General features: G+C 42.0%; 1 protein-coding gene and 1 long non-coding RNA gene across 5 annotated transcripts in view; one reads left to right on the top strand and one right to left on the bottom strand.

Moving 5' to 3' along the window:
- LOC309363894 overlaps positions 1 to 13,442 on the top strand; it is a 58,562-nt gene that overhangs the window by 29,934 nt on the left and 15,186 nt on the right. The gene's annotated exons all lie outside the window — the stretch shown is intronic.
- Positions 1 to 13,442, bottom strand: part of CACNA2D2 (calcium voltage-gated channel auxiliary subunit alpha2delta 2) — a 530,937-nt gene that overhangs the window by 21,550 nt on the left and 495,945 nt on the right. For all 4 annotated transcript variants that reach the window (XM_081900249.1, XM_081900248.1, XM_081900247.1 and 1 more), the window contains 5 exons: positions 6,563 to 6,660; positions 4,077 to 4,167; positions 3,067 to 3,129; positions 1,105 to 1,208; positions 349 to 447 (listed from right to left, as the gene is read on the bottom strand). In XM_081900249.1, the coding sequence (XP_081756375.1) occupies positions 349 to 447; positions 1,105 to 1,208; positions 3,067 to 3,129; positions 4,077 to 4,167; positions 6,563 to 6,660 (455 nt within the window). The remainder of the gene's footprint in view (positions 1 to 348; positions 448 to 1,104; positions 1,209 to 3,066; positions 3,130 to 4,076; positions 4,168 to 6,562; positions 6,661 to 13,442) is intronic.

Here is a 13,442-nt window from a genome sequence, read left to right on the forward strand (position 1 = left end):
GTGTCCTGTTGTTTCTTATTAAGTACTGCATTTTGATGCATTCTTCCTAAAACCAGCTTCGTTTAGAACTGAGAAACAAAAACTACTTAGCTGCTAACGTGACAGCATGAAGGATTACACAAAGGCCACATGAGCCTTCAGCCCAGTGGAGGGGTTTGTCAACCCAATAGCCCCCCCAAAAATCAAACGTTTTTGCAGCCTGACTGAAGACAATGAGCTGGTATTTATGTAGACTGCCAGAGAGGCTGCGGAAGGCTTCACAGCTGCAAATGATGTAGACCAGTAGGCCTGAAGACAGGAGAGACATTCCAGAGACAAAGATACAGGCAAACGCCCCATCATTCTTACCTGCTGGTTTCAGGTGCCTCTCTCCAAAGTTGAGCTCAACTGCTGTGCTGACAAGGATCCCAACTGTGTTGTTTTCCAGTTCCAGCCCTCGGTAGTTGACTATAGGGGGAAGAAGAAGAAAAAGGACCTGCCAGTCGGTGGATGGCACAGGCAGCATAACTGTTGCAAAGCACTCTCTGGCTTGGGTGGCAATGCTTTATGGTTCCATGCAGGGCTGACTTCCTGCCAGTGCCCTCTCCCTGCTTCCTTGTGGTGACAAAATGAAAGGCTGTGCCTTACTTTTTTTTATTAACATTCTAATTCTAATCTATGATGAGAATACTTTTCTGCTTAAGCAATTACCCACTGCATATAATATGAAAGGGTAGCCACAGCATATGCAGCAAGCAGTGAACCGCTTTATTACATTACACCTTGTCCTCAGTAAAGTTTGTGAATGCAAAGTGGCAGGTCCCTTATGGTGCAAGAAACCTAAGCTCAGAAGCTATAAATTATGGACCTGGAGGCATGATGGGGTCCTTTGCCTGCCATTTATTACAGAGCTTCAGGAACCGTGGCTTGATCAAGACTATGTAAATACTACATATTACTATCACTGTCCTTGTAGTAAGCCTTTAAGCAGAATTTATTGCCTCACACCCTGTAGCCAGATGTCTGGTGCCAATTCCTGTGGTTCCATGCTTAGAAAGGCTATAAAAGCTGAGGGCAGGGCAAACCAGTCCCACTCACTTGGAGCACTGTGTAGGGCATACTTACAATCCCTGTAAGGGGTCTTAAAGATGTGGCCTTTGTTATCCAGGCTTCTCCGATAGAAACTGGCGTTGAAGGGCTCCCGGTCTTCTTCCCAGTCTTCAGCAGCTCTTTAATGAAATCAACCAGCCCCACAGAATGTCACAAGCTTTTGGCAGAGATTTCATTTTCCATATAGCCGCAAATAAAATATTGTCTTTTTAAAAAACTCCATCAATAATATGTACTATGAACATTTATACTTTCACAACCAGTCTTAGAGACAGGGAGGTGATAGCTGAGAAACTCCAAATGTTCATTATACATACATATAAACAGAATTGTAGAGATGGATCACCATATGTAAACAAATAATATATTTCACCTCTGAAATATAGGATGGTATTGAGCCATAAATGTTCTTTAATTAAGACTACCAGCTATTTACTGTGGCTGTGGTACAGTTTTCATTTTGCACAGAGACAAGTGCTTGGCAAACCCACCCTTTTTGCAGCCCCAGGCAAACAGAGGATCAGGAAGTCTACCAGGCCCCTTTCAAGCTGCATTTGGTTTAGTGAATCACAAGTTACGTTGGCACAATTCATTGTCTACTGTCGGCCTTTAAAGATAATTACACGCTTTCAGAAACCTCTAAAACCACAAGGGTCACAGAATCACAGCGCTGATTAAAACTTAATAGTTGGCAGCCTATATTCCTTTGAGCACCAAGGGCACCTGAACCCAGTAAATTACCACTAATAATTTTCCCCTGAAGGAGGTAGTTGGGAATACAAATCTATTTCGTCGTCAGGAAAAGTGTTGTGAGGGTCTTATTAACCAGAAGTGTCCTTCAGTGACACAGGCTGCAAAGTTGTTAGTGGGTACACTTTGACATTACCTTTTGCTCCTTGTGCTAAAAAGAAGGTCATTCAACACCTTAAAAGAACATATCAAGGAATGCATTTGCTGGATGCCCAAAGAAATGTGGTACCATTAGTATTCTGTCTACCTCAACAGTAATTTTTGGAAACCTAACAATGCCAACAGTTATGGCTTTTCCCATCTGCCTTGTCCCACCCTCCAGCCCAAGGAGCCTTCATAAGGGAGCTGTTTCCAGAGGAAGAACTATGAGGGGAGAGAGACTCTGTTCGCCATGGGGGGGGGGCTGGTTTCACCTGTGTGGCTTCACCTCCAGCCCAAGGAACCTTCAGAAGGGAGTTGCTGCCGTGGGCATTATGCGTTTGTGTATTTTAATAAGATGAACAGAGGGTGTGGAGTGTCTGCGTGCATGAATTTCACAGCACTTAGTTCATCTTTGGGTTGCTATTTTGTTAATGTTAATAGTGTTTTATGGATTATAAGTGCTGTATTTATTTGTTAATCCTATGACTTTTGCTTTAATTGTGATGTTTAGCTTATTTTTTAGTTTCTTGATTTGTTAAGTGTTTTATAGATTATAACTGTTTCACTGGAAATTTGTTAATTATTTGGTATGATTTATACTGTATTTGTGATGTTCTATTATTGTTTGAAGGCTGCCTTGGGATTCAGTTGAATTAAAAATGACATAGAAATACTGTATAATCAATTAAATCAAAATCAAATCAATTCAGATGTTAAAAATGCTTAAGAGGACAACAAATGCAATAAAATGTACATAAAATACTTATAAAATATGTTTTTTTCAATGTAGCTTGTCACGGATAAAAATGCGTAAAACATTTTTCGTATAGATATGACAGTGCATGAACATTTGCACCCTTAAGGAAGTAATTAAACTGTTGCATTAGTTTCATTGGGACTTGGGCTGCAATGTAACTGTAGTTACCTGGGAGTAAGCTCCACTTCAGTCAACAGGACTTACTTCTGAGTAGATGTGGTTAGGAGTGTATCCTTAATCATTACTAACTCTAGATTATGGTAGATTGGGGCCACTAAATGCTAAACACATTCTCTTCAGCTACAGATAATACAACACTTGTCACTTACTTGTTAGGGAAGACGCGTGTGATACCACCATCTGTGGCAACAAACACAGCTAAGAGGCTATACCTATAGAAAGGCAGAGATAGAAAGTTACAACCTCAAGCAATATACCAAAGTTCTGCTTCTCATCAATTTGTCTTTGCCCTGCACCTTTAGCCTATGTGTTGATCATTATAACTGTGGTAGGTATGGTTTGTGTTTTCCGCCCTTTATTTTCATTTTGTATTATCTTCAGTGCATTTTTACAAGAAAATATGGTGCCGGTACTCACCATTTTAACATTTGGGGAAAAAAGTGTCCGTACCCTTGAGTACCCCCAGAAAAAAGTACCAATCATATTGTATGTTTATGTTGTGAACCTCTCTGAGATCTCCAGATGAAGGGCGGTATAGAAAATTAATAAATAATAAAAGGGTGTGTGTGCATTTAGGTTAGTATTGCCCCCTGGGAATGGGAGTGGACAAACTTTTGAAAATGAAAAACTTTTATCAGATTTTATACTGAACTGAAAGAACTTCTAAATGGTCAAGTTACCATGTAGTTTAAGTTGTGACTTGCAGTTTAGCTTGAATAAAATTTTAACTTGTCTTCAACTTTAACTGGTTTTAAATTTACCCTCTAGCTTTGATAAACTAAACTAGTTTTCACTGGTTTTATACTGAATGGAAAGCTGAAACTTTCAGCTGAGCCTTAAAACCTTCCGCTTAAAACCTCACCTAGCCCTTTTAACATAGGAAGACTTAAATCCACTTTAAGCTTGTTCTTAAAGCTAATCCTATTTTCAAAAATCTAAGATGACTAGGTCTGTATCGTGTAGAGTTATATATTAGTTGGGTTTCCTTTTATCCCTTCTCCAGAACTGACCAATTGTATAGGTCTGCTAGCCTCTCAGAAGAGAGTTTCAGGGTGAACACTGCCATATATCTGCTTTCCTCCCAGCTGGAAAATACTCTTGTTGGGGCACCAAAATGCTCCCAGTGTCTGAAAGAGCATTGAAATGAAATTGTATTTACGTGTTAAGGTCTTGGTCCTTCCACACTCTTTCCACCAGCTGTTGGGTGATTCCTGTGTCCAGGATGAGGTTGTGAAGGAGGAAGTTATCACCTTGAAAGAGAAAGAGAGAAATGTTTCCAATCCAGAGTCTTGCTTATTGAATATCCCCTGAGGAGGGCTCCACTCCATTTTAAAGTATGATGGTGAAGAATCCTCTTTGCCTTCTACTCTTGCTTGCCTTTTCCCTCTCTCCTTGCATAGCCACCTTTTCACTTGTTTCAGCAGCAACTTAAACTGCATCGGAAAACAACGATACTGCAAGGTGTGCAGTGGACCCTTTCAATGCTCACTGGTTAGAATGCCCTGCAGAGGTTGCCTTTAGCTGATAAGCTTCTGAGGTTGCTGTGTGATTCTTATAACTTGATTAGTTGGCTATGTATATTAAGTTATATATGTTCACAAAAGTAATAAACCTTAGAGTACATGACCAGCTCTACTAGTGCATCCCAGTACTTTCTAGTGTTATGCTAGTTTTGCAATGTTGTCAATGACTCTCCTCTCAATCCTGGAAGACCTACCAACTCTGCTGGTAACCTGTTGCACCTTGGCTTCTCTAGCTCTGCTGATGTCTCTCAAGTTAGAACTCTCTTACCTAAGTTGTCCTGGTAGGACAGGCAGCCTCTGGCATAATTCTCCACATTACTGCTGCCACCACATGGTAGGTCTATGTTCCCTTTTACTTGACTTAATAGAGGTGGGCACCACTGGCAGAGAGAGTCTAGATCATGTATGACGGAGAACCTGCGGGTCCTTCAGATTACAGCTCCCATAATCCTTGAGCATTGCTGAGGCTGATGGGAGAAGTCCAACAACATTTGTGGGCAACAATTTTCCCATCCTCCACCCCATCCTAGAGCATCTCTTAGCGCTGCTACCCTGCGGGGCACATTTCGTTCCCAGTTGTTTCCTCCGTGCATTGCCCTATGGGAAAAGACTCTGAGCCTTTCCTGGCCCTCTTTTGTTTCATGCGATTGCCACAGATGTCTGCCAGCTAAGCCACATAGTTCTCTGCCATGTGGGCATGGACTTTGAGACAGCAATGAAACAAAAGCTTAAAAGTGGCATTTCAGTTATAGGCAGGATTGGAAGAGGACTTCTAGAGGTTGTTGTCACCAAACTAAGGATACTTTAGGTGAAAGACTTAAAAAAAAAAATTTCATACACAGAGGGGAGTGATAGTCCATAGGTTTCTTACCTTATTTTCAGTGCTGAATTGCGTTATCACTAGAAAATTTAACTGATGTTTAATAGCAGGCTGTTTTCTTGCAATGCAATCTCACTGTTTTTATGCTATCCCTGGAAATGGATTTGTCTGCCTTGGTTGGGGATTTGTCTCAGGAACAGACCGGTTTTATACATGAGGTACTTTTTGTGAAATGTGTACTACTAACATTAGAATCAGAGAGCAACAGCCTTATATGGAATATGACCTGGTCCAAACCAGATCACAACTAGAGTACCTACTGATGGTCACATTTATGCTTGACAAACTGCATTACTCAGTGACTGTGCTTGCAATCCGAGACACCCTTTCCTGGGAATAAGCCCCATAGAATTCAATGGAGTTTGCTTCCAAGTGGATATGCCCAGTATTTCATTGTGAACTTAGGGGTTTCATTCATCATTTGCATCCTCCTTTCATGACACCAGATAACTGATACTACAACCTTCCCCAGAGAATAGTAAGGTAAAGGTAAAGGTACCCCTGCCCGTACGGGCCAGTCTTGACAGACTCTGGGGTTGTGCGCCCATCTCACTTAAGAGGCCAGGGGCCAGCGCTGTCCGGAGACACTTCCGGGTCACATGGCCAGTGTGACATCGCTGCTCTGGCGAGCCAGAGCTGCACACGGAAACGCCGTTTACCTTCCCGCTGGTAAGCGGTCCCTATTTATCTACTTGCACCTGAAGGTGCTTTCGAACTGCTAGGTTGGCAGGCGCTGGGACCGAGCAGCGGGAGCGCACCCCGCAGCAGGGATTCGAACCGCCGACCTTTTGATCAGCAAGTCCTAGGCGCTGAGGCGTTAACCCACAGCGCCACCTGTGTCCCGAGAATAGAGAATAGTAACCCACCCCAATTCTTTCTTCATAGGGTGCACACTATCTAAATCAGGTGTGGGAAAACTTTGCCCCTCCAGGTGTTGCTGAATTACTGCTCCCATGTTCCCTGGACATTGGCCATTCTTGCTAGGGCTGATGGGAGTTGTGGTTCAGCAACATCTGGAAGGCCAAATGTCCCCCCACTCTTGATCCAAATAATTTTTATTTTTTTGGGAAACATAAACTTTGCTCCATTTTTAAAAAAACAAAAACAACATTTAAATGCATATCTTTTAAAGCAGAAGCACACTTTTGCTTCTGGGTTTTTCCTTGGTTCTCTCACCCAAACAGTGCTGAGTGTTTCTTGAGAGAGGGCTGAGTCTCCACTGCATGCCCCAGGGGTACTTACATTGCTTGGAGTCAGGCGTCACCTTTTCCATGAGGGCGATAAAGTTTTCCAGGAATTCAGTGTTGTTATCCGACTGGCTGAGGTCTTTGCAATATTCTCTGGGATTATGATGAAAAGATTTGTCGTTTGGAAGGATGAAAAAGTTACTGTCAGTTTTCTTCCTCTCAGAACTGCTATAATCATGACTTTGTGTGCAACGTAGGTGAGGCTGTTACCCAGTCATGTTGCTGTTGTGCCTAAGAGAACACTTTCAATACTGTCTGCGTACATGTTTGAGGTAGGGGTGGTGGGGGATTCCTGTAAAGATATTTGTCCTGTCCATGAGCAAGGCTGTGTGAGACATCAGTACTTGTGTGCACTTGAAATCTATTTGTACAAATGCATTTAAACGTGGGGATGTGAGGAGGAGGAAGTAAGTGTGGAAAAGGATACGTGTAAAAACCCAAAATATCTTAAAAACAGATCTTCATATTGAAGATACTCATATACTGTTCTGTGTGACTTGGGCTCAATTTGGAACACAAGTGGATACAGATTGTAATCATTATTTATCTCCTGCCTTTCCCCTCAGGTGGCTTACAGATAAATTAGATGGCACTGTGCTCAATAAAGGTGGCATTTGGGTTTCCCACACTGCTATTATAGTGCCTCTCAAGAATATTAGAAGACCATTAAATAAGGTGGGGCTGATCTATGGAGGAATAGTAGGCAGTCTGGGGAATTTAATGACCATATCAAAATCTGTGGCATTCACTCATTCCTGTTATTGACTGATGCCACCTATCACCATCTAAAACAAGAAAAACACTATGAATACTGTGACTGCTTCTCTTCTGGATTTGTGTAGCAACTGCGCTGCTATTCTACGAATTCAGTTGTTTAATTAAATTCCTTTAATTCCCCAACCCGGTGCCCTCCATGCTGGCTGGGGCTGTTGGGAGTTGTAGTCTAAAACCTTTGGAGGGTATCAGGTTGGAGAAGGTTGCTGTAGGGAAGGTAGCTTAATTAACCATGATACTTGCTCGAACCCCTTTAGGTTTAGAAAGACTGTGGCAAAAGAAGGCCTTCTTTCCTTCAAGCACATCTATTTTTGTGAAGTTCCAGAACTGTCCTTTATTCTGATTTTCAATATGGCCTCTGCAGAAGCTTTACAGAGCTTTACAGCTCTTGTAAGAAAAAAAGCTCCTGTTTATAAACAAGTACTGTTTGACAAAAATGGAAACTTTGGTAATTAGGATGGTTATAGATTTATATACAGCTTTGGAAAACAGGTATGGGGGACTGTAGTTTCACCTGTGCAGTTCTAGCAATAGGTTTTCTTCTTATCCATCATTTTATCTACATTTGGTCACAGCTTTATTTAACTCTGGTTTCTTTGGTCTCTTTTTAAACACAGCTAAATAAATATGACTCCTTCATGTATGTAATGAGATCCCACAGTGGGAAACTTAGGATTCAAAGATGATATAACTAATGGCTCTATTAATCCTAGTAGGACTTCCAGTAGTAGCAGGTCTCTCTAGAGCAGTGGTGGGCAACCTTTTTAAGGGCTGCATAAGAGTCTAGATGGAAGATGAAGCCCTCTGGCTGTAAAGCACATAGCTCCCTGTGAAGCCACAATACTGGATAATGATGTCTGATTGTATTCATACCACACTGGCTTCCATTACAAGCTAATGCAATTTAGGTTTCTGGGATACAGGCATTATGAAGGATACAACACTGTAGTCAAAGAAGCATTACTTTTTTATGTCTTTGAGAATAATACTCCTGCCTCCTAAATGAAACTAACTCTGACTAGAGATGGGTGAATGTGTCAATTTCAGTTTCTCATTTTTCAAATCTTGTGTTCGGGTCTCCACATTTCCACATCTGTTTGAGATCCCCCCCCCCCAAGTTCCAGTGAAAATTTATCAGCATTTTAGTGCAAATTTCTAATACATATACATTTTTGTATGCAATTTTGCCTACATTTTTGCAAAGCAGTTTCCCAGAATAGAATGCATTTTGTGATATTTTCACTAATATATGTATTTATGGACACACTTTTTCTCTAATACATACCTTTTTGTACACATTACTTGGCTGGAGAACCGCACTGCAAAATTAGGTAGGTTTGCCTTTAAATGTGAACTGAATTGAATATCTCCCATCCCTATCCTCAACTCGCTTGTGTTAGGTTCTCCCTAAGGAGCAAGTGCATCCCCAAATAAACAAAATAGAAAGATACAAGGATGAGCCATGGCTGTCTACAAATGAAAGATGTATACACAGCGCAAGTCACTTATATAATGTGCCACTTTATGCAGGCCTAAATCTTTTTCATTGAGACTAGTCCAGCCAATCAACTTGCTTTGCTCATTTTGAACAATCATTCTGAGGTTCCTTCTTTGTATGCTTTCCCTACAGTACATTTACTGCTTCCTACATTGGCTTTAACTGTTTCACCACATACTTTTCTGCAAATAATTATTTCTGACTCTAACCCTAAAGAGCAATGGACTGAGGATGGAAAGAACTACAAGTTAGCACGGCACATCCGAGTTTTCCCAAACATGTGTTAGCAGTTAATAATAATGTGAGCGCTGGGCATTTACAAAAGAGAATCAAGGAAGAGATGTTTACTCCTTCATCTGTTTCCTTTATCCACCACACCTACCCAATCGCCAAATCTCTCTCCTTTCAGTGGTCTTAGGAGGCAGGCAAGAGTAGCTGCTGGGAAGGGTCAAGCCCACCACTACTTTTTATATGCAAATATGCATCTCAACCTTGCACGAGTCTTATGAGGCAGACATGGGACTGGGAACTCTGTGTTTCCTTTAGAAAGTGTCCTTTCTCCTCATCCCTTCTCAGGCTTATTGAACAAAGCAGGAAGAATATAAGTGGAGCACACTGTAATCCAGTAGGCAGACAGACTAGCAGCAACAACTGTCCAAATTGCATTCACCATGTGTTGATGTATACACAGACATGCAAACACATAGGAAATGCCTTCTGATTCAACTGTGCACCCAGGAGCACCGGTAAAGTGAGCAGGACCATAATGCAAAGGGGGAAAGCGGCAGATTAAGCACTTGGTGACTGGAGTATGAAGGGCTATGCTTAGGAGGCAATGAGCTTTGAGGCAAGATGGCTCAGTTTCTTGCATGAATTGAACTGTAACTTTGCACATGGGACTCCCTTTGTTATCGTCCTTTTGCAAGAGAGGAATAACGATACTCACCTGGACAAAATTTCTGGTGTGCCATTTGGCTTCACTTTTGAATGTTACTGAATTTGAAAGCTGCTTCTCCCATGAAGCTTCGTACTTCAAGGAAATGGGGGACATGATAGTAGTGAGTGGAGAAGGAATGCATGAGAGAAAACCCTGAGGATCTGTTTCATTTGTGGAACAAATCAACATTCCATAGTGCACAGACGTTCTCTGGACAGTAACCGAGAACCACTCTTCACCCACAGCAAAAAGAGAACAAGGTGGGCAGCCATGCTTTGGGTAGGAAAGCACACCCTTCATATAGATTGACAGGGGCTAACTCTAGACTGTAGAAGGGCATGTATTTTCAGTACAGACTTGTATCCTCTCTCTCTTAAAAAACAACCCTACCCAGGTGATAATTCGTGCTCTTACAGACCCCACACTTCTAATGGGTTGTTGTCTATCAGGATTGCCTCCCCAGAGTGTGTGTTTGCATGCCTGCAAGTATATAAAAGACGGAGAATTATTTATTACAGAGATCCTGCTGCAAATAACAGCTCTGTATTTGGCATTATGCCAGTATACTTCTGTCTCTGGAAGCTTTCCAAGAGCTGCAGCTGTGAAGTTCTTGTGAACATTTTTCACTTGCTGGCTTTGCATTGCCAGTAGCTAATGGCTAAGGATGGCGAGAGTGAGAGTGTGCCTGGCCTCATTCCTCACTGCCTCTCAGGAGTAAAAGGTAAAGGCGGACGTTCATTTAGAGGGTTCATGACAGCACACAATTGCATTTTCTGATGCTAGAAAAAAAGAGAATTTACTGAGTTTGCCAATCACAGTTTATGGTAGCTCCAGAGGCCTTAAGGGTTTCTCACAGCTGACAACACTGGGAGAAAAAATCCCCTACATACAGGGCTTTTGAGAAAACTGCTGAATGAATATTCAGGCTTAAGGGGCTCATGCAGTGAGGGGAGAGTGTGGACATGCTAGTTGACCCCAGCTCTTCCTTTTGCCTCCCCCTTGCTGGCCCTGCCACCCTCCCATCATTGAAGGAAAAGTTCCATACCAGGAAGCCTACACAAATACAGCTGGCTTTCTGCTGTAGACCCTCTTCTCTTGTCCAACACAGAGAAGGCAATGGGAACAGTCAGGCCATCTTCACCTTAACTCATGTAATGCTAAATAGGTCTTAAAATAAACTTAATAAGAAGGCTTACCCAGTGGGTGAGGGCCATGTTTCTAGGTCACCTCCAGACTGCCACTATTTTGCAGGAGGGATTTAGTCACAAAAATGACACAGACACAGGCTTGGCCCAACCACAAAGTGGCAGAAGCCCCCGAGGCAGTGCATCTATGGGTGCCCCGCCGCCTCTGGCACTGGCGCTGACATGGCATCTAAATCTTGGAAGATCTCACCAGAAATTGGTGCCACTTTTCTGGTGGTGGAGGTGGGGGCAGGACTGGGCAGCACGTCCAGTTATGTCTCAAGCAGTGAAATGGGATGCACTGCCCCTGCAGAAAAATGCATTAGAAAGTGTGGGATAATTTTTGATTGACAGAAAGATGTGTAACCTCTACGCAAGCAAGTCAGGATGAATGCTGAATCAAGAGCAAACACCATATATAACCTACACACCAGCTGTGTTCAAGGAAATCAGGATGATACTCTGGACTGGAGGGTACAACTCAAACCAATGGCTTCAAGTTGCAAGCAAGGAGATTCCGACCAAACATTCAGAAAAACTTTCTGACAGTAAGAGCTGCTTGGCAGTGCAACAGACTCCCATGAGAGCTGGTGGACTCTCCTTCCTTGGAGGTTTTTAATTAGAGGTTGGATGGCCACCTGTCATGGCTGCTTTAGCTGAGATTCCTGCATTGTGGGGGTTGGACAAGATGACCCTAGGATCTCTTCCAGCTCTAAGATTCTATGATTCTATGCTGAATAGACAGGGCAAATGGAAGAGCCTCTAACTCGCAAAGCAAGAGCGAATCCACTTTATTCCCTGCTGTATCATACTGCTCCCAAGGAGGTAATCAGCGTGCATATCTTGTTAAGTTTGGCTTTCACAGAAAGCCTAAACCCTGAAGTAATTGTGCTTCAGTGTTCTGGAGACCACACAATCAATTGCTCAACAAGTATCAGATGTTGTGTAATTGAAGTCATTAACTGGTCAAACCAAGGAAGCTATATATCCATCATAGTGACTGGGCAATTACCTGTTGCGTTGCACTCACATTGTGAATCACTGGAGGTGCTAGTTTCATCAGTGCATGTTGCTTCTGTTACTTACTTCAATCTCATTAATACACTGTAGTTGAGCCAAATTCTTGCTGCATTTCTCTAATGAGGGCTGAGAAAAACAGCAGTAGATGTACAGCAATACAGTGCACTCCACTTATACACCCCGTATGTTTTTATGGACAGGCCTTTGTATTGAACAGGCACATTTTTTTGCACTCAAATGCTTCAAGCTAACCGTTTATACTTCCTACCTGCCAGATTCTGGAAAATGAATGCAAATAGCACTTAAAATATACTTGTAAGAAGAGATTGAATAAGAGTCAGGCCTCACCTGTAAATGTCTGTAATCACATTTTAGGAGAGGCAGCTGAGAGGCAAAGCTATTTTACTCTGCTAATTTCCTGACTTTCCATGAATACATTGCAAGTCCTCCTACGTTGAGTATAAAATCATCTCGGCTGTCCACATAATTTTGTTTCTCAAAGACCTAGAAGTACACAACACTGCATCCACCAATATATCTACACAAATGTGTACAGATATATGTGCTTGCACGCCCACAAATAGATCATTAGTGATATATGGTTTCTGAAAATTACCATGGACTATTGGCCATATTAGTATTGATGAGATATCATACAGTCTCATTAGTATGCTGTTTGGTATTATTGGTGTTAAAGGGCTAACAGATGGTGCAGCTGAAACTCAAGTGCTATCATGTGACCTTCTGTATTATGACTTGACGGAACAGGAGTCTGTTTGTTCCGATGTAGCAAGAGACCTGATTAGACGTGTTGTAACGAACATTTTCTGAAGAATTTGTTTGCAGTGTTCTGGTTTCTATTTATAGAAAAAGTCTAACAAAATTGTAAATTTCCTAAAAAACAACAACATTAGATTCATGTATACATTTCACATTAGTGTGACATTGAACACTGATTTGGATGCCGACTATGTAAAGCTCTTCACTTATAGTATGGATGCTAGTGATGGACTGCTGCTCATAGCAGAGATGGGGAACTTGTGAGTTCCCAGAAGTTGTTAGACTACAGCTCCCATCAGCCCTGACCACTGACCATGTTGGCAGGGGCTGATGGGAGTTGGAGTCCAACATCTGTTCACCTCTTATGCTATTATGTTCTCACTTATTATGCTTTGTATAAGAGAAGCATCTTATAATAGTTAATCTAATAGTTGTACAAAGCTGAATTTGTGGAGGGTTATGAAACCCATGTGATGTACAGAAATTCTCTTCCATTTTTAAAAATACCATATTAAAGATAGCAGGGACTAATAGGATCTCACCATTTCACTTTACCCAGATGCCAAATGTAACATCAGTTTATTGGATTTTGGCTGACGTTTGCCAATAAACCCCCTTCTCTGTCTCCCTATGGCATTTCTATCTTGGCTTGCTTTGATAGCTCATGGCAGCAGCCATCGTT

This window comes from Podarcis melisellensis (genome assembly GCF_964234715.1).
Source record: "Podarcis melisellensis genome assembly, chromosome: 2".
Classification (NCBI taxonomy): Eukaryota; Metazoa; Chordata; class Lepidosauria; order Squamata; family Lacertidae; genus Podarcis; species Podarcis melisellensis.